The following is an 18,959-nucleotide window of genomic DNA, read 5'->3' as shown; positions in this document are numbered from 1 at the left end:
ATATCATGGACTTTACAGAGTTAAGGCCAGCGTGGATTACTTGAGACTTCATCTTAAAAAAGAAAATGCTGGCACGTCCACCTGTGCATTGTGGGATCTAAGGACTTGGAGTTGTTACTCAGAATTTGTCAGTTTTTCTTTTTGTGGTGCTTGTAATCAAACCAGAACCAGGACCCTGTGCCTACTGGGCTCGTGTTCTGCCCTTGAGTTACACCCTACACTTAGGGGGCATTGCTTGGGCTCCTGAGGCTGGGGTTAAGGTGTGTGCTATCTTTGGGATTGGCAGGGGCTACTCAGGGAGAAAAAAACCAAATTGTCCAGCTTACTGATACTTGTCATTTTTCTTCTTGGGAAAGTCAGTATTTGATATAGTTTAAGATTTATAAAAGAATTGTAACAGATCTGCTTACCTCATCCTGTGCAGTCAGTGTGTATTTATCAAAACAAATTGGTGAGCCCCCCTGACATAGGCTTTATTTCGGTTTCCTCAGGTGCTTCTGCAAATGTACTTTTTCTGTTTCAGGATCCATTCCAAAGTCCTCTTGTCTCCTTAGTTCTCCTCTGTGAGTTTCTGTTCTGTTCTATCCTTCATGACCTTGACACTTAGGGTCTTCAGGTTTGTCTTAGGGCTGGATTGGGTTTACGGTCTGAACCACAATCTCCTAAGGCATCGAAGGCACTGTGTCGTGGTATCTGTATGGTGTGGGGAGGGTGAGGTGCCTGTGTTTCCCTTTCCACTCATACCCAAGGGAAGGGAAATGTGGGACTGTTTTCTTTAGGAGAGAGAATCTGAGTTTGTAGGCATGTATACTAAAGTTGCTAAGATTTATGGGGTTTTGTTAGAAACTCAGTATGTAGACCAGGCTATCCTTGAACTCAGAGATCTGCTTGCCTCTGCCTCCTTAGTTCTAGAATTAAAGGCAAAGACTTATGTAATAACACCCAGCTAGGTTGTTTGTTTATTTATTTATTAATCCATCTATTTTGATGTAGGATCTCCTATAACTAACTTAATCTGGCTTCTAATGCTTGATTCTACTGCCTCTGCTTTTCCAGGTGTTTTGAAGCCATGATTTTTTTTTTTTAGAGATTTTATTTATATGATCACACTGTAGCTGTCTTCAGACACACCAGAAGAGGGCATTGGATCCCATTACAGTTGTGAGCCACCATGTGGTTGCTGGGAATTGAACTATATACCTCTGGAAAAACAGTACAACAGTACAACAGTTAGTGCTCTTAAATACTGAGCCATTTCTCCTTTTTTTTTTTTTTTTTTTTTTTTTTGGTTTTTCGATTGAGACAGGGTTTCTCTGTATAGCCCTGGCTGTCCTGGAACTCACTGTGTAGACCAGGCTGGCCTCCAACTCAGAAATCCACCTGCCTCTGCCTCCCAGAGTGCTGGGATTACAGGTGCATGCCACCACCCGCCTGGCCATTTCTCCTTTTTAATAGTTTGATTTCCCTAAAGCTTTCCTACTTAATTTTACAATTTATATTTATTTTGTCTACTACTTTATTTTTGTTGTTTTGAGACAAGATTTCTCTGTCTCCCAGGCTAGCCTTGAACTTAATCTGCCTCAGCCTCCTGAAGTGCTGGGATTCCAGTAGACCCGGCTCCCCTTGATAATTCAGTGATTTGATTTTATCAGTGGGGCCTTATGGTATTAATTTTATTCTTTGAGTTGTGCCTAGTATTAACCAATTTTTGATGATTAGTATGTTAATGTCTTGTTGGTATAATCACTCTGCTCCTCCTTTTCTCTTTGTGGTACTGGGCAGTAAATCTAGGGTCTTGGACATGATAGGCCAGCACTGAGCGAGAGCCTGTGTCTCCAGGCCTCGCTTTTTTATTTGTACTCCTTGCCTTGTATGGTTTTGAACTCGAGCTGACACAGGCTTTGAATTTGTAGTCTTCCAAGTCCCTGGACTGGTGTTCTCTGAAGGCCTTGCTGCTTCTCTGTTGTTACTTAAGTATTTCTTACTTGCATTAATTAGTATGGTGTTTTGCCTGGCCCAACTTAAAATAAGCCTTTCACCAGAGAGAATTTTGGAGGGAGGGATTGTGGCATGTAGTGAGTCCAAAGGATTTAGGTGACAGATTGACAGATTGCCCCATCCAGTACTGGGGCTACATTTGCTTCTGAAGAGATTGACAACAAAGTTAGAAGTAACAATGTTACTCTGGTCCTGGAAAGACATTGTTTCAGTTCCCAGAGTCTTGATTCCAAACATTGAAATACAATGTATACTCTTTGAACTTTATATTCTCATTGTTAAGGTGTTTAGTGTTTTTGTTTTTTGTTGCTCTTGATACATTTGTAAAGTAGTCAAAATGACACTTTGACACTATTTAGAGAATAATTAATATATTGCGTTGCTTTTTAAAAAGCAGACTCCAGCAAGTTCATTTCTGGTGTCCATGTGCATGGGTGTGTGTGTGTACGTGTGTGTACATGAACGCATACTAAATAAATATTAAAAGATGATACACCTGGCATGGTGGTGTACACTTTTATTCCTAGCAGTCAGGAGACAGGCGGAGACATAGCTCTATTCCAGACCAGTCTGCTTCATATAGTAAATTGAAGCCAGATCTACAGGGTGAGACCTTACCTTTAAAAAAAAAAAAAGCCAGGGTTGGGGGTGTGTGAAGACTAATTTTCTCATGTAGATTCCCATTCCATTCTGACTTTCCAGGAAACCATCCTAATGTCTTTTCAGTTTATTTTATTAGTATAGGGGGAAATTAAAGGATAGCTTTATCAGGATCTAATGGAATAGTACATTTAAAGGGGTGGTCTGGGGTTTATGCCCACGTGGTTATCACCACAATCAAGATAGTGAACGGTTTATCTCCGCAGAAATACTCCCTTGTGTGTTCCTTCCTAGGTAAGGAAGCTGAGCCAGCAGATTCCAGTTTAGCCTAGGCAATTTAGTGAGATTCTGCCTAGAGAAAAAGCCTGCCTAGCATTCACTGAGTTCAAACCAAGCACTGGGGAAGGAAGAATCCTTGGTTGACTGCCGTGTAGTTTGTCTTTGGAAGATTGGCTTCTGTTTGCTGATTTGGTTTGATCCATTTCAAGATTAAAGGGTAGGTGAACTTGTGCGTGCCCACAGAGGCCACAAGGACCATTGATGCTGGAGTTGAAGACAGTTGTGAGTGAGCTATTCTGTGCTGGTGCTGGGATCTGAGTGCGCACTAAGTGCTCTTGATCATAGAGCCATCTCCCAACCTGCCCCTTGAGTTTGCTGTTTGTGTATGTGTATTGAATTATATTATTGTTTCTTAAAGGATGAGGTATACTTGCTCGTGTTTGTACTATCCTTTGGAATTAGTCTAAAATTTGTGGGTATGTTTTTTTGTAGTATGAGGAATTGAACCCAGGGCTTTGTTCATGCTAGTTAGACACTCTGCCACTGAGCCACAAACCCAGTTCGAACACTGTCCCAGGGCCTTGTTCACTGTCCTGGTAAGTTAGTTCCATGAATCAATCCCTTTGTCTATTTTCATAGCTAACCTGTTAAAAGCTCATTTGCATTGAGACGTTTTCTTTACTTCTACATGGTACTTTTAAAAACAATTGACCTATTTTATTAAAATTGCTTTTTAGATCTCTTTCTGGGTGGTTTCAAATTCATTATGTAACCTAGGCTGGCCTTGAACTCATGATCCTCCTGCTGGGGTTCACTCATAACTTGGATTATAATTGTGAATGCCTTTGCCTAGATTTCTGTGCTGACTTCCTGATTATTATACAGAGTATGACTGTTAGATGGGCCTTAGACCCATTAATGTGGTGCAGTCAGTGTTGGTTTTCAGTCTTGGGAGTGATGCTTTTAAGGTTTTTATTTTATTTTTCTTTATAGCTTTTTAGTCATTTAAATGTGCATGTGGTCACCTCACAGAGATTTCTGTGGTATAAGCAAGAGCTCAGCCAGTTCCTCATTGATGTTACCAATCTCACATTTTACAGACAAGGCAGCAGTTATATCTGTTTTTGTCTTGCACTGTGGTGAGTTCTTTGTAGATGGGCCCAGGAGAGAATTGTAGGGTATTCTTTCCAGACTCTGTCCTTGTAGTCTGCCATGCACCCTTGCTGCTTGTTACTGATTGTCTGAGAAGAGATGTGTATGAGTGTATTTTATGTGTATGAGTATGTTGTAACTGTCTTCAGACACACCAGAAGAGGGTATCAGCTCCCATTACAGATGGTTGTGAGCCACCATGTGGTTGCCAGGAATTGAACTCAGGACCTCTGGAAGAGCAGTCAGTGCTCTTAACCACTAAGCCATCTCTCTAGCACCCCCCTCCCCCAGAAGAGTAGTTTTAAATGTTTTGTTTGCTGCCTGTCTGGTACTCCTGGGAATTGCCAGTTCTGCTTTGATTATGTGCCCTGCTTTGCATTCTAGGCAAGTGTTCTATTCCCAAGCTGGGGTGTTTTTTAATAGTTTTTAGTCTTTGGTGCTGGGAACTGAACCCGGGGCCTTGTTCATGCCAAACATGTTCTTCAGCACTGTGCACTGCGGATAGTGCCTTCTTAGAGTCTGTTGTTCAAACCTTGGAACTGTCACTTTAAGTGAGCCATTGACATGCTGGTTTTGATTTTGTTGGAAAGAGTAAGCAGAACTGTTGAGACTTTGGCAGTGGGGTGGCTTGCTTGCTTTCATTGGTCCTGCTCCCTCTGTCAGCAATAGGGGACAGGGGTGGCTGTCTGGACCTTGGGGAGGACTCTTAATTGGCTCTGTCCATTTCATTAAAGATGCTATGAGAGCTATCAACCTGAGGCAAGTGAGAAGTTGTGAAGATTTATGTACAAGCTTGTAAGCCAGTCAGTTGAGCCAACAGGAAAGTGTGTGTGTGTAAATGCATTGCTGCTTTCTCTGTTTGTGGCTCTGAGGCTGACTCCGCGTCTGGCAGGTGAGCGCTCTACTTCTGACTCCCACCCTCACAGTCCTGTGTGGTTTATAATTGAGTTTCTGTTTTGAAAATGGACTTTTTTTAATGCAGTATATTTTGATTACAGCTTTCCCTCCCCCACCTCCCAGATCATCTTCACTTTCCCACCTATCCAAATCCACAACCCTTCTTTTTCTTTCATTAGAATACAAACAGGCATCTAATAGTAGTAAAGTAAAATAAGGTAAAATTAAAAAAAAAAACCAAAAACAGAATAGGACAACAAACAAACTGGGGAAAAAAAACCCAGCCAAAGAAAAAGCACAGGAAACTCAAATTCAAAATCAGAGACTATCATATATAAAAAAAGATCTGTGGAAGGCTTAAAAAATGCCCAGACAAGCATCGTGAGACAAAAAAACCCACTAAAAATACCATTGAGTTCACTTTGTGCAGGGCACCGACTGCTGGGCATAGTGTGGTTAAATGAGGCTCTATTAGAGAAAACTTAACTTTTTCCTTTGTGAGTGGTTATCAGTTATTGAGAGAGCTTCTGGATTAGGGGTTTAACACTGGGACTTTAGCTGGCCCTGCATATACTGCACTGCCACAGTCTCTGGTTTGTGTATGTGTCAGCCTTGTTGTGTCTAGAAGCCCTGTTTCCTTGGTGTCTCCGGTCTCCACTGGCCTGTACAATCGCTCCACTTCCTCCTCTGTTGGGTTCCCTTGGCCCGAGGAGAGGGATTTGATGGAGATGTGCCATTTAGGACCAAATGCACCAAGGTCTCTCACTGTACATTGTCCACTTGTGGGACTCTACATTTGCCCCATCTACTTCAGGAAGAAGCTTCACTCATGGCTGAGCAGGACACTGAGCTATGAGTACAGCAGAATGTCATGAGGAATCATGTTTTTCACTGTGTTCCTTTAGCAGAACGGTAGTATTTGGTTTTCTATGGCTTATCTAGTCTCAGATATTCCATCCCATGGGCCTTAATTTCAATGACTGAGTTTATTGAAGGACTGGGAGCTTTGCAGATTGCTTAATAAAATTGTAAAGTTAGGGGTTGGCAAAATGGCTTAGTGGTTCAGAGTATTTGCTGTTATTGTGGAAGTTTGATTCCCAGCACCCATATCAGGTGATTTACAACCATCTGTAACTCCAGCACCAGGGGATTTTGGTCTCCTAAGGTGTGTATGCTAAGGTGTATGCACTCATGCACGTGCATACACAAACACACAAATAAAAAAATTGTAAACATTGGAATGCTGCACTTTGTTAAGTGAAAATGGCTTATTTAACCTTTCACTCTTCCTAGGTTAATTTTCTTTAATTTCTAATTTCTCTTAAACCATAATGATTTAAGGGAAGGATTTATATTCAACTCCAGATATTACCCTCCTGGGAAAAGTGTAATAAAAAGTAGGAGTGACCTGACTACTGTCTTATATATAGGACAGGGTGTCTGTGCTTTTAGAATTGCTCCAGCTGTCCAGGGTGTGGGAGACTTGCTGTTTCCAGTTGAAGCCATCCAGCTGGCTTGCTTCCTGGTGCTGATCTTGGTAGCTTTATCAGTAGCCTGTTAACACTGGGAATAGGGGAGGATGGTGTGCGTCCACATTTGCAGCTATTTCTAAAAAGCTCTTTGGTGAGGACACGGCATAATCAGAAGCTCTGACTGAGTGAGGAAGGGGCCTTGGAGCCTCCAGCATGTGCTTTCATAGAACGTCAACCATTTTCACAGGTTTGCATTGTTTCCGTTTGTCACCACTAGCAGATATGTTTCTGGAAAGAATCTGTTTGAATGGTTTTTTGTATTTTAATTGTTTTAGGTTGGACAGAATTGAGTGCTGATAACCTATTGAGGTCTAGCAATTGAAGCCAAGGCTGGAGGAAAATGAATTCTGGGCTAGACTGGGTTACATAGAATTAATTGGTTTCAAAGTATTGAGAGTTGACTAGTTTGAAAGCAATATAAAAACATTCTCAAGGGTTGTTGTGTTATCCATCCATGGTTCAGAGAAGATGATGAATTAGTTGGAGAGAAATTTAAAATGTAGATTACCTTAATCTCAGCAATCCTCCTGCCTCAGCCTCTCAAGTGCTGAGATGACAAGCACGATCCAAGATGTTTAAGAATTCCTGATGGTCAAGTTACTGTGTTTTTTTTTGGGGGGGGGCGTGTTATTTGCCTTACTTCTAGGGTACAGACCATTGAAAGTAAGTCAGGGTGGGAACTCAGGAGCTAGGTGCTTGCTCAGAGGTTTGGAGTAAGGTGTCAGTGTAATCTTTCATGTAATACAAGGGTTCCCGGGGTCTTTGAAGGATCTTGGCTGAGGTTGTTGCAGGCAGCTCCAGGTCACTGATCATACCTTAGTAAGCTTATTGGTTCTCTGAATTCACAGAAGGAAGACTTTCTAAGGAAGGGTGGACCTTATTATATCTGAAGAATGGAGTCAGAATCTGAGCTCAGTTATTGTAGATAGCCAGGCAAATGTGCAGTTTACGGTGGTCCACCTTCATGATAATTGTTGACTTAGGATAAAAGTTTCTGTTGGTGGTTTTGTCACAGTCGAGTCTCTGTGAAGACAGACCACTCTCCTGGTGCCTCCTGGAGCTGCTCCATAGTCTAGGTAGGGCCTCTTTGGTCATGTTCATGTTTGGACCAAGTTCATGTTGGAGAACCACACAATGGAATTAACAAAAACAAAATAACAGGACTGAAGAGATGCTCAGTGGTTAAGAACACTTGGTATTCTTGCAGAAGACCAGTCTTCAGTTCTTGTCACCTACATGGTGACTCATAAAGTATTTGTAACTCTGTAAGTACCAAGTGTACATGTGGGTCACATACATTTTAAAAAATATTTTAAATTTGTGACTTTTTTCTTGGGTCTCATTCAGAGCTGTCCTGACTGGATTCTACAACTGATCTCACAACTGTAGTTGGAAAATGATCAATCCTTGGAATTTAGGTTTTAGTGAAATGAAGTAAGTGGGTCAGACATTCAAGAATAGTATAAGAAATGGACCATGCTGCAACTCAACCCTATGGAGGCCGATACAGGGGATTGTGAGTTCTAGGCTAGCTTGGTCCATATTGTGAGATTGTCTCAAAACACACACGCACACAAGCACAGCAGTCATGTGTAGTGTAAGCACCAGTAGTCTGAGCAGTGATGATTCTATTATGGGGATCACCCAAGCCAAGAAGTTTGAAGGTGGATAGAGCCAACACACCCAGATCCTAGCTCAAAAACAAAAAAGAAAAAAAGAAAAAGCAGGCAGGTGAGGGTACAAACTGCTCTTAGGTCCATGTTATTCACCTTGCTCAACCTTGATGTCCCATTTGACTACCACATTTTCTACTGATGATAGATTTTGGTGGCTATGCTTATGGGATAGATTAAAGGTGCCATGATCTGAAGAGAGAGGACTTTTCAGTGTCCTCCCTCTATATGAAATGGCTGGACAGAAACCACTGCTTATTACAACTCACATGTGGTAAAACCCAAAGTTTGAATAATGAATGAACTTGAAAGATATTTCCCCTCCCATAGATATGTAGCCCTGGCTGTCCTGAAACTCACTCTGTAGATAGATCAGGCTGGCCTTGGACTCAAAGAGATCCACCTGCTTCTGCCTCCTGAGTGCTAGAATTAAAGGCGTGCACCACTGTTGCTGCCCTCCCCCCCCCCATTTTAAACAGGGAAGCAGTGTGTTGTAATGATGAAAACCCAATGTTAACAGAGATGTACTTGGGAAAAGTTGTCTGATAATTCTTCTAAGATACCCATGTCTTCCCAAATTAGTGGGATAAACGATTTCTTCTCTAATATGTAGTAAATGGTGTCCTGCTGTTAAGTATACAAATTAAAACTGAAATTGGGTTGGAGAGAGGGCTTGGGTTAAGCGTGCTGCCTGCTTTTCTGCAGAACTTGGGTTTGATTTCCATCACCCACATGGTAGATAGCTCACAACTATTCATAACTCCAGTTCTGATGCCTCCAAGGGCCCCAGGAACACATGTGGTACGTAGACATACATGCAGACAAAGCACATACATCCATCATACTTTAAAACGAAACAACAAAAGCTGAAGTAAAACCAATCCCCCCCCCCTTTTTTTTTTTTTTTTTTTGCTTTTTTTGCTTTTTTCTGAGACAGGGTTTCTCTGTATTGCCCTGGCTGTCCTGGAACTCACTCTGTAGACCAGGCTGGCCTCGAACTCAGAAATCTACCTGCCTCTGCCTCCCAGAGTGCTAGAAACGGATTCCCTTTTATCCTGTAAGTAGATTGCCTACACTCTGTGTGTGTGTGGCTTTCTTGGGGAGATGTAAACAAGTGTTCGCCTTGGTGAGGCATTGAGCTTGTTGGTAGCTCCATTATCAGGTGTTCATCCCAGCCTGGTGATGACTTACAAAAGCCACATGGACCTCCACAGGGAGGGCAATCCTGGCCGTCCTCAGCAGCAGTCCTCACTGATTCCCAGCCTTGGGGAGGGAGGTGGCCTTGGGAGTCCTGTATGCTTTGAGAACTTCCTGACTGAGAACTACGATTGACTTTCTTTCTGAGCCTTGAATGCTTTGCAGTATTAAGGATGTTTCTAGGGGCTTCAGAACTGCCACTGCTGTGAATTGTACACCTGATCTAGGAACTATAGTTGAGAAAATGAGCAGGATGCTATGTTTCAACTTGGGAGGAAATTGCTACTTTATCAGAGGATGTTGAAGATTTACAGGTATCTTTGTAAACAGAAGTTAACAAATCTTCATCGTATTTTAAGCTGTTACAGTAAAAAAAAATCTTGCTAATTCTACATATTTGATTTTGACAGTCCTTTATTTTATAATAATCAATGTAAAGAACTTTTTTATTTCTTTTTTATTTTTTTAAATTTTGGCTTTGTCTTTTTTGAGACAGGTCCTTATTATATAGGCTTGGCTAGCCTGGAGGTAGAACTGTAGACTAGGCTAGTCTTAAACGCAAAGATCTGTTTGCCTCTGCATTCTGAGAACTGGTATTAAAGTCATGCATCACTATATCCAGTTAAACTTTTCCTTTATGTGTGCTTGCCATTATGTATGTTTGTGGAACATGTTTGCTCAGTGCCTAAAGAGGACGCTGGAGATACAGATGGTTGCTGGGAACTGAATCCACCTCTTCTAGAAGAGCAGCCAGTGCTGTTAACTGCTGATCCTTCTCTTCAGTCCCTGTAGTTCTTCATATTCCCCTGCCTCCACCCCCCCCCCCCCCCTCCCGCGCCCAGTGCCACAGTTTCTATGTGTAGCCCTGGCTGTCTTGGAACTCACTCTTGTAGACCAGTCTGGCTTCGAACATATAAATCTGCCTGTCTCTCTCCCAAGTGCTGGGATTAAAGGCCTGTACCACTACCCTCTGGCCTGTTTTATTTTTTTGTGGTCCAAGTAAACTAGAGAGTATGGTAACTGGTACATGGGCATCGACTGTACCAGCTAAGTTGTTGTCTTTGCGTCTAGGATGGGGAAACGAGAGATCTGAGTGGGAGAACTGCACGGCCTAGTACTGCTTGCCTTTAGTCTCAGTACAGAGGATCTCTTGAAGTCAGGGCCAGCCTGATCTACAAAGCAAGTTCCAGGACAGCCAGAGCTGTACATAGAAACTGTGTCTTGAAGAACAGAACAAAAAAAGGACTAGAAGGCCTTTATTTTAAGTAAGCTGCTTAGGAACTTAACTGTGGGCTGGCTGGCTCATGCTGCAGATATTTACTGTTGGGGTTTTATCTCTAGTTTTAAGAAAACTGAATATTTGGAATAAGGAGTTTTTACACTTTTTTTTCCTCATGTATTCATTTGATTACAATACACTGGGATGTAAAAACTATGGATTTAGTTTGTTCTTTTTTGTTTGTTTTTGTTTTTGTTTTTTTCCAGACAGGGTTTCTCTGTAACTCAGGCTGTCCTGGGACTCATTCTGTAGATCAGACTGGCCTTAAACTCAGAAATCTGCCTGCCTCTGACTCCCAAGTGCTGGGATTAAAGGCGTGTGCCACCACTGCCCAGCCTAGTTTGTTCTTATAATGTTTATTCCTTTTCAAACTTTAAACTTGGTGTAATAGACATTTAGGAGGCTGAAGTAGGCAAATCCCATGCTGTCCTGGTCTACACAGTGAGTTCTAGGGTAGCTAGCATGTTGCAGTGAGACACCTAGGAATACTGAGGCCATGCTGTGTTTAGTTGGCTTACCACAGTGAGTCAGTCCTTTTCAAGCTCTTGCAAATGGTTAACTGACTTACGTTGTTTTACAGGTTGAATCCACCAAAGCGATGGTTATGGAGAAGCCTAGTCCCCTGCTGGTCGGGCGGGAGTTTGTGCGACAGTACTACACCCTGCTGAACCAGGCCCCGGACATGCTGCACAGGTGTGCTCTCAAGTGCCTAGGAGGGGTGCTGTGGGATAGCTCTTCAAATAAGCACTGTTAAATAGAGGGTTAGGAACAGCATAAGGTCTCACCTTGTTATGTAGCCCTGGCCTAGACTGGGATTGAGCGTCCTGACTGCCTCTGCCTCCTGAGTTCTTAGATAAAGGTGTCCACCACACCCAGCTCATACAGATTTACTTTATAGAGCTGTATTAGTTCGCTAGTGAGGTGGCTTGCGTCTGGCATTTTATACTGTTGCAGTATAAAACTATCTGGACTTAGGATGATTTTTTACACAAGTTGTATTTGTGCTATAGTTTCTACTTGAATCAGGCTGAAATGTTTTTTTAAAGTTTATCATTTCTAGAACAGTCTCTTGATTCTCTTGACAATCTTTTGATGAAGCATTTCAGAAGCTGGTCTCATCTTATAGATGTTGGTGTTCAGAGGGTTTAAATCTCTGGATTCACTTCTGAGCAGCAGAAGCTGTCTCTGCACGTTTTCAACCTCTTCTTTTTTCTTAGTTCTTGCTGGGTTTTGTGTCAGTTTTCTTTCCTGTCTTGAAAATTAGTTAAGGTTGTGGTGTCAGGATCTGCACCAGCACAAATCCAAGCTGGGGCGGGAAGACACTGCACACCTCTGTCTTGCTGATGCCCTTATATCCTAAGGCTTGAGGCCTTTCCATTTCCAACAAGGGTGTGTTGTAGAGGGGCCTGGGGGAGAGAGCAGAGGCTACTGAATTGAATTCTTTTAATAGCTTGAAAATGGCACACACCTTTAATCCCAGCGCTCAGGAGCCAGAGGCAGGTAGATCTCTGTGAGTTCCAGGACAGTCAGGGCTACACAGAAAAACTTTCTTGAAAAAAAGAAAAGTAGCAAGTTCGTGTGCTTTGGGGGTAAGATAGATGGAAACAGGGTGTAGATCCATGGCTGTAGCGCGGGCTCTTTTAAGCGTATATTGAGTTGTCCTTAGATGTTTTCAGTGGTCTTTGGTTGGCATTTTGCTGTACATCTCTCTGTTCTTTTAATGAAATGGTAATGGAGTGTATAGATGAGAGAGAGCTAACGGGATAGAAGTTCAAACCACCCGTGCCCAGGACAACTGCCCGCTGCTTTCTCAGGTGGGAAGGCACCGACTCTTCAGGTCCGTGACAGGGCAGCTGTCCTCAGCGGAAACAGGAACTTGACTTTGATTATAAGTGCCTGACTTTGCTGACAAACTCCAAGGTCCTTCCCAACATGATCATCCTACCCTGAAACTTGGAAGTCGGGACTTGAAAACCACACACATGCCTCCTTGACTGAGACTGTTCCCATTTGGGCGTGTGCAATGGACTTGTCGTGCACAAACATAAACAGAGTCCCTGCTGTGAGGCTGCCAGTGAGGTGGATAGGTACCAAGCCTGAACTCTAAGTACCTGCACTTCGGGTCCTTGAAGATGAGAAGTAAATTGCCTTCTCTTGTACAGATTTTATGGAAAGAACTCTTCCTATGCCCACGGGGGCTTGGATTCCAACGGGAAGCCAGCAGATGCAGTCTACGGGCAAAAGGTGGGTGCTGTGGACCAGTAGCAGCAAAGAAGGCAGCTGGGAGCTGGTACCTGGGGTGGTTTCTGTTTCAGTTCCTAGGTTTGCTGAACTACCTGTGTATTGTTGTGTTACATTCATTCTCTGTTAGATAGCTGGCTTCAGCAGAAGAATGCAATTTTTAAACTTAAAAGGCACTTTATTTGCTTATTTTATTTTTTGCGATATGATTTTGATAATGTTTTTGGCTGTCCTCGAACTTGATATGTATGTCTGGATACCCCTGGCTCAGTTTCTCTAGCGCTTAGATTACATATAAATGTGTCAGGGGCTAAGCTGTGATCACTGGAACTACAGCACACACAGACAGCTGGGCTATATTATAACAGTAATATATGTATTCTTTATCTGTTGTGTTGGCAGTTTTTTATTTTTTAAAATGGTTTATGGATATATTTATTTGTATGAGTGTTTTGCTAGCATCTGTGTCTGCACCATATGTATGCCGAGTCCCTGAGGAGGCCAGAAGAATGCTTTGGAGACCCAGGAACTGGAATTATAGGCAGTTAAGATGCCATGTGGATGCTGGGAACTGAATACAGGTCCTCTCCAGAGCAGTAAGAGCTCTTAACCATGGAGCCATCTCTCCAGCTTTGACGTGTTCACATTTGTCCATTTGTGGGTCAGTGTGACTGTCAGTGGCATGCTTGTGGAAGTCAGAGGATACCTTGTCAGTTGTTTACTTTACCCTATAGGCCCTAGAGATCACACTCGGGATCATCAGGCCCTAAAGCAAGTGCCCTTACCTGCTAGAACCCTTGGGATTTATTTTTAACTAGACTTTGTGTTATTTAATTGTCTCATTGCTGAGACCAATACCCGACAAAAGCAACTTAGGCGGGAAGAAGGGGTATTCAGGCTCACGGTCCACCTGAGAAAGATGGAAACAGGGATAGGTGGATGCTGGTGCCCCACCCCCCTTTTTTACAGTCCAGAGGGGCCTCTTGCCTGTAGGATGGTACTGTCCCAGAGGCTGTTTTCCTAGGTCCTGTCAAGATAACTGGAGATGAGCTGGTGTGAACATAGCAGGTCTCTGCCCTTCAGTGCACTTGTGTCAGACTGTTTTGGGTCTGCTCAAAGGAGCAGGAGGTAGGGTTGAGTGTCAAGTACAGATCTGTGAGAAAACAGGGTGGAGCTGGAAGATCTGCCAGGGTCTGGTCTTGGTGCTGGCAATGGCTGTTTTCTGTTTCTGAACCGGTGAGTTCCCAAGGGATTGACTCTTGCCTCCATTCCTCAGGAAATACACAGGAAAGTGATGTCACAAAACTTCACCAACTGCCACACCAAGATCCGCCACGTGGATGCTCACGCAACTCTGAATGACGGGGTGGTGGTCCAAGTGATGGGGCTGCTGTCCAACAACAACCAAGCTCTGCGGAGGTTCATGCAGACCTTTGTCTTGGCTCCTGAGGTATGTCACATGATGGCTGTTGGCTCCATACTTATAGAGGACTGAAAGACTAAAAGCTGTGTGGAGTCTAGACTCCTGGAGGCTCAGAGTTCTAGGTATGGCCGCAGGGGAAGAGCTGCTTTGTCCCCTTGTCCTAGAGCTGTGGTGTCTTCACTGGTCCAGGAAGATTATGGAAGATTCCTCCAAACTGTTGAAATGAAGGAGACTTTATCCCTTCAGCTGGCATCTCCTAAGGACAAGGAATTCTGTTTCATAATCATCCTGTTGTTACCTACCAAATTTAGAAAATACTGCTCAGTATTACTCACTCAGTAAACCCATATCTGAATTCCAGAAAGTATGCCGGGCTTGTCTTCCATAGTGGTTTGTTTTTCTTGACCCGTGTTCTCTATGTAACTATCTGTTGCATTTGTCTGGTTGTGTGTCTTGCTCCCTGTCATTATAGTCTCTGCCTCTGGTTTGCTTGGCATTGACAGTCCCACGTCGTCCATACGTCATGAACTTTTTTCACTCATCAGTGACATGATATTATATGCATCTCTGGTCCCCCTAGGTTCAGGTCTCGCCATTGTAAAGTCACAGTTTTGTTGTCTGGTTTATAAAGTGACTAATCTTTGGATCCTGTATAAACGTGCTGCTCTTTATCAGTTTTGCATACTGTCATTCTTTCATTTGAGGTTCTTGGCTGAATGGTGATAGAGAGATGGGAATGTCTGATATTATCCACCACCCTGTGTTCATTCATTGGTATTATCTTAGAAGGATCCCCCTACTCCAACATTCATTTCTAGTATATTGAGTGAGTTATGATTTATTAATAGCTGTTTAACATACCCTCATCCTGGATCTAATCAGTGGGACCCCTTCATGCTGTCCTGTGTTGGCATGGCATGGTTTATGTCCTTGTTCTGGCCCTGACCCTCCCTGCTCAAGGCCCATTAGCTGTTTGTCCATTTATGATGCTTCTCTGTAGTTAGATTTCTGAAGGTACCACAGGGGGATGGCATCTTCAGAAAGAAGGGCAGGAAGTTGTGTAGGAATGGAATCAGCTCATAAGGACGTCATCCAAACAGTCCTATTTAGGATAGTAAAATACTATTCCTATCTTTAAAAAAAAATCATTTGGATGTTTTTGTTTTGAGATAGAACTGCATTATGTAGCTCAGACTGTCCTGGACATCACAGTGACCTTCTACATCAGCTTCATAAATGCAGATATTCTAGAAACACCATTGAGGGGGCAGGCAGGATTTAGAGTAAAATTCCAGCTTTTAAAAAAAAAATATAGAGAGAGAGTTTTGTTTTATGTGTATGGGTGTTTTGTCTGCATGTATGTAGTGCCCTCAGAGTCCACAAGAGGGCAGTGGATTCCCTGGAACTGGAGGTACAGATGGTAGTGAACTGCTATGTAGGTGCTGGGAATTAATTGAGCCTTGGTTGTGGCAAAAGCAGCCAGTGCTCCAAACCACTAGGCCATCTTCTCCAGCCCAATAATTCCACCTTTTGAGAAGCTGAGTCAGGAGGTTTGCAAGCTTAAGGCCGGCCCACAGTAAACCAAGAAATGTCTTGAAGAAGGAGGAGGAAGAAGAGGAAGAAGAAAGATTTGATGATGAGGAGGAAGAAGAGAAGAAGAAAATGACAGCTTGATGACTTCTCCATATGCGGAGGGTTTTGCAGCCTATATTGATAATTACAGACTCAGTTTCCTTTTGTCTTTGAAGGGAAACATTTATCTTCCTTGAGAAATATATTATTGTGTAAACCACCTCAGTACACAAAGCACTATGGTATGTCTTGATATTTCACTTTTTATGGATGAGGGAATAGCTTTAGAAAATTTGAATAGCCAGTAAGTAAGGTGATTGGATTTGGGCTCAAATGTGTCTAAATTCACATAAGAAATCTTTGAGTTATACCACCATGAATATATGAATTAATATTCTTAACATAAGAGGTAGCATTTTAAATACCTGCTGGAGTTCAAACTACCATGCCTCTAAATGGTTGAAAATGTTCCATCTTTGACATCTTTTGTTTGTTTGTTTTCAAGACAGGGTTTCTCTATGTAGCCCTGGCTGTCCTGGAACTCACTCTGTAGACCAGGTTGGCCTCTGCCTCCCAAGTGTTGGGCTTACAGGCGTGCACCACCATCGCCTGGCCATCTTTGACATCTTATAAAAGACTTTTCCTGCCTCTCCCAACCCCCATGGGTGACTATCAGGTAGTAAGGATGGATATTTTAGCAATGGCTACGAAGTTCTTTACAACTGTACAATCAGGATTTCAAACAGTAGGGCATTCAGGCTTGGGAATGTTATCTAGACTTTGCCAGATGTCTGCTGGGGGCAAAATCTCCCCTAGCTGAGAACCACTGGTATAGTGATTTTTGTTTTTTAAAGGAAGGAAAGGATTTGGGTTTGCTTTGGTTCACTTTTTATTGAGGATACAGTCCTTTATGGCAGATGGAATATGAGGAGGCTGGCCACATTGCATCAGAAGCAGGAAACAGATGAATGCTTACCGTTTAGCTTTTTATAAGTCTTAATAACTGAAAACTTGTTGCTGACATTGCAGGGCTCTGTTGCCAACAAATTCTATGTTCACAATGACATCTTCAGATACCAAGATGAGGTCTTTGGTGGCTTTGTCACAGAGCCTCAAGAGGGTAAGTGTGAAGCTATTGTCATGGTTACTTGTGTGGCATCAGACTGACTTAAGGTTTCCTGTTACACTGTATTTTATGAATTACCAGTATGAGGGGTCTACAGGGAATTTAGTGCTGGGAAGAGACACCATGACCAAGGCAGCTCTTACAAAGACAGACGTTTAATTGGGGCTGGCTTAGTTACAGAGGTTCATTCCATTATCATCGTGGCAGAAAGTGTGCAGTATGTAGGCAGCCATGGTGCTGGAAGAGCCCAGAGTTCTACATCTAGAATCAAAAGGCATCCTGGAAGAGGCTGATTTCACACTTGAGCTTGAGCATAGGAGACCTCAGAGCCTGCCTATACAGTGACACAGCTCCTTTATCAAGGTCATGCCTATTCCAGTAAGGCTTTACTTTCTAGTAGTGCTGCTCCTTATGGCCAAGCATTGAAACACATGAATCTGTGGAGGCCACACCTCTTCAAACCACACCTAGTTAATGTAAGTGGGTCAGAAGCGGGCCAGTTAGTATGGCTCAGTGCAGAATACCACGCAGAAGGCTGCACTGAATGGTGGTGAGAGCATGCCGGCTTCCTAGGGAGCCCCAGTTTTGTAGAATGGGCAGTGGAAGTGCCTGCTTTTGGCTCTGCAGGGAATGCTGTTTTAAAGCTTTTTGCTGTTGAAAGTGTAGAAGGTGCCTGGAAGAAAGGGGAGACCAGGGCGCAACATCAGACCTGTGGGGAATAGTAGTCTCAGTGTCCTGAGCTTTAAATATATAGACCTGTTAGGTGCATTCCTTCCTTCTGTAGGCTGGCTAACACAGCTAATAGGTAGGAGGGCCTGCTGTAGGTACATTGTCTGAGAGGTGGGTTGGTTTTTGGTTGTTTTTGTTTTTGTCTATTGACTGCAGTGTTTTTCAGTCTGATATTTTCTTTATGAGAACTTTTGCCTCAGTCTGTGTTACTGTTGGTTGCATGTCTGAGAAAGGGGAGTTACTCGAGGGTGTGAGTTTGAGAGATCCCCACACCCACCATTTCCTCCCCCCACCCCACCCCCCAGACAAGGTTTCTTTGTATAGTCCTGGCTGTCCTGGAACTCACTCTATAGACCAGGCTGTCCTCAAACTCAGAAATCCTCCTGCCCCTGCCTCCGAAGTGCAGGGATTAAAGGCATGCGATACCACTGCCCAGCCAAGATTCAGTGTTCTTAATTAAAATGCTTAATTTTTTCCCTTAAAGTCTGTGCTATGGCTTTACCAAATTGCCCTGCTTTCTTTACTGTGTTTTTCTTTGGGTCTACAGTAGAACCTGTAAATTAAGAAATTTATGAATATAGAGTGATTGTAGTTATCAATTGTAGTGAAGGAAGATTTTATATTTCTTCCTTTCTTAGAATCCGAGGAAGAAGTAGAGGAACCGGAAGAAAGACAGCAGACACCAGAGGTGGTGCCTGATGATTCTGGAACTTTCTATGATCAGACTGTCAGGTAAGAAAACTTCTCTTCACTTGCCCAGGCTTGCAATAAGAACTGGAGAGATAGACTTGTCTTTTAGGGATTTTCCGTGGATAGAGAGATTGGCAAGTATGCGCCAAGTCATGGGTTTAACCCTCAGCGTTATGTAAGTCAGTTGTGGAGACATGCCTGTAATCCCAGTGTTCCCGAGGCTGAGGCAAGAGGATTGCTGAGAGTTTGAACATAGCCTGCATGGGCTCAGCAGCAAAGCAATGGTAATTTTTTAGGAAAATATTTTAATTGTGTTATTTCTTAATAACTAGCAATATGCAACATTTATTTATTTATTTATTCATTCATTCATTTTATTTATTTATTTATTTATTTATTTATTTATTTATTTATTTATTTATTTGGTTTTTTGGAGACAGGGTTTCTCTGTGTAGCCCTGGCTGTCCTGGAACTCAGAAATCCACCTGCCTCTGCCTCCCCAGAGTGCTAGGATTACAGGCGTGAGCCACCACCGCCCGGCCTTTTATTTATTTTATGGGAGGTACTGTGG

At 42.9% G+C, this 18,959-nt stretch overlaps 1 protein-coding gene and 1 non-coding gene across 2 annotated transcripts in view; both read left to right on the top strand.

Moving 5' to 3' along the window:
• Nucleotides 1–18,959, top strand: part of G3bp1 (G3BP stress granule assembly factor 1) — a 28,582-nt gene that overhangs the window by 3,345 nt on the left and 6,278 nt on the right. The window contains exons 2-6 of the mRNA XM_052193895.1: nucleotides 11,188–11,300; nucleotides 12,770–12,851; nucleotides 14,125–14,298; nucleotides 16,873–16,963; nucleotides 18,337–18,430. Coding sequence (XP_052049855.1) covers nucleotides 11,206–11,300; nucleotides 12,770–12,851; nucleotides 14,125–14,298; nucleotides 16,873–16,963; nucleotides 18,337–18,430 — 536 coding nt within the window. The 5' untranslated portion in view covers nucleotides 11,188–11,205. The remainder of the gene's footprint in view (nucleotides 1–11,187; nucleotides 11,301–12,769; nucleotides 12,852–14,124; nucleotides 14,299–16,872; nucleotides 16,964–18,336; nucleotides 18,431–18,959) is intronic.
• On the top strand, nucleotides 8,243–8,382 carry LOC127695692 (small nucleolar RNA SNORA29). Its single transcript, XR_007980062.1, has one exon. It is a non-coding gene; the product is annotated as a small nucleolar RNA SNORA29 (small nucleolar RNA).

Source organism: Apodemus sylvaticus, chromosome 10, assembly GCF_947179515.1.
Source record: "Apodemus sylvaticus chromosome 10, mApoSyl1.1, whole genome shotgun sequence".
Classification (NCBI taxonomy): Eukaryota; Metazoa; Chordata; class Mammalia; order Rodentia; family Muridae; genus Apodemus; species Apodemus sylvaticus.
Note: the sequence above shows the minus strand (reverse complement) of the source record. Positions and strands in the feature narration are given on the sequence as shown.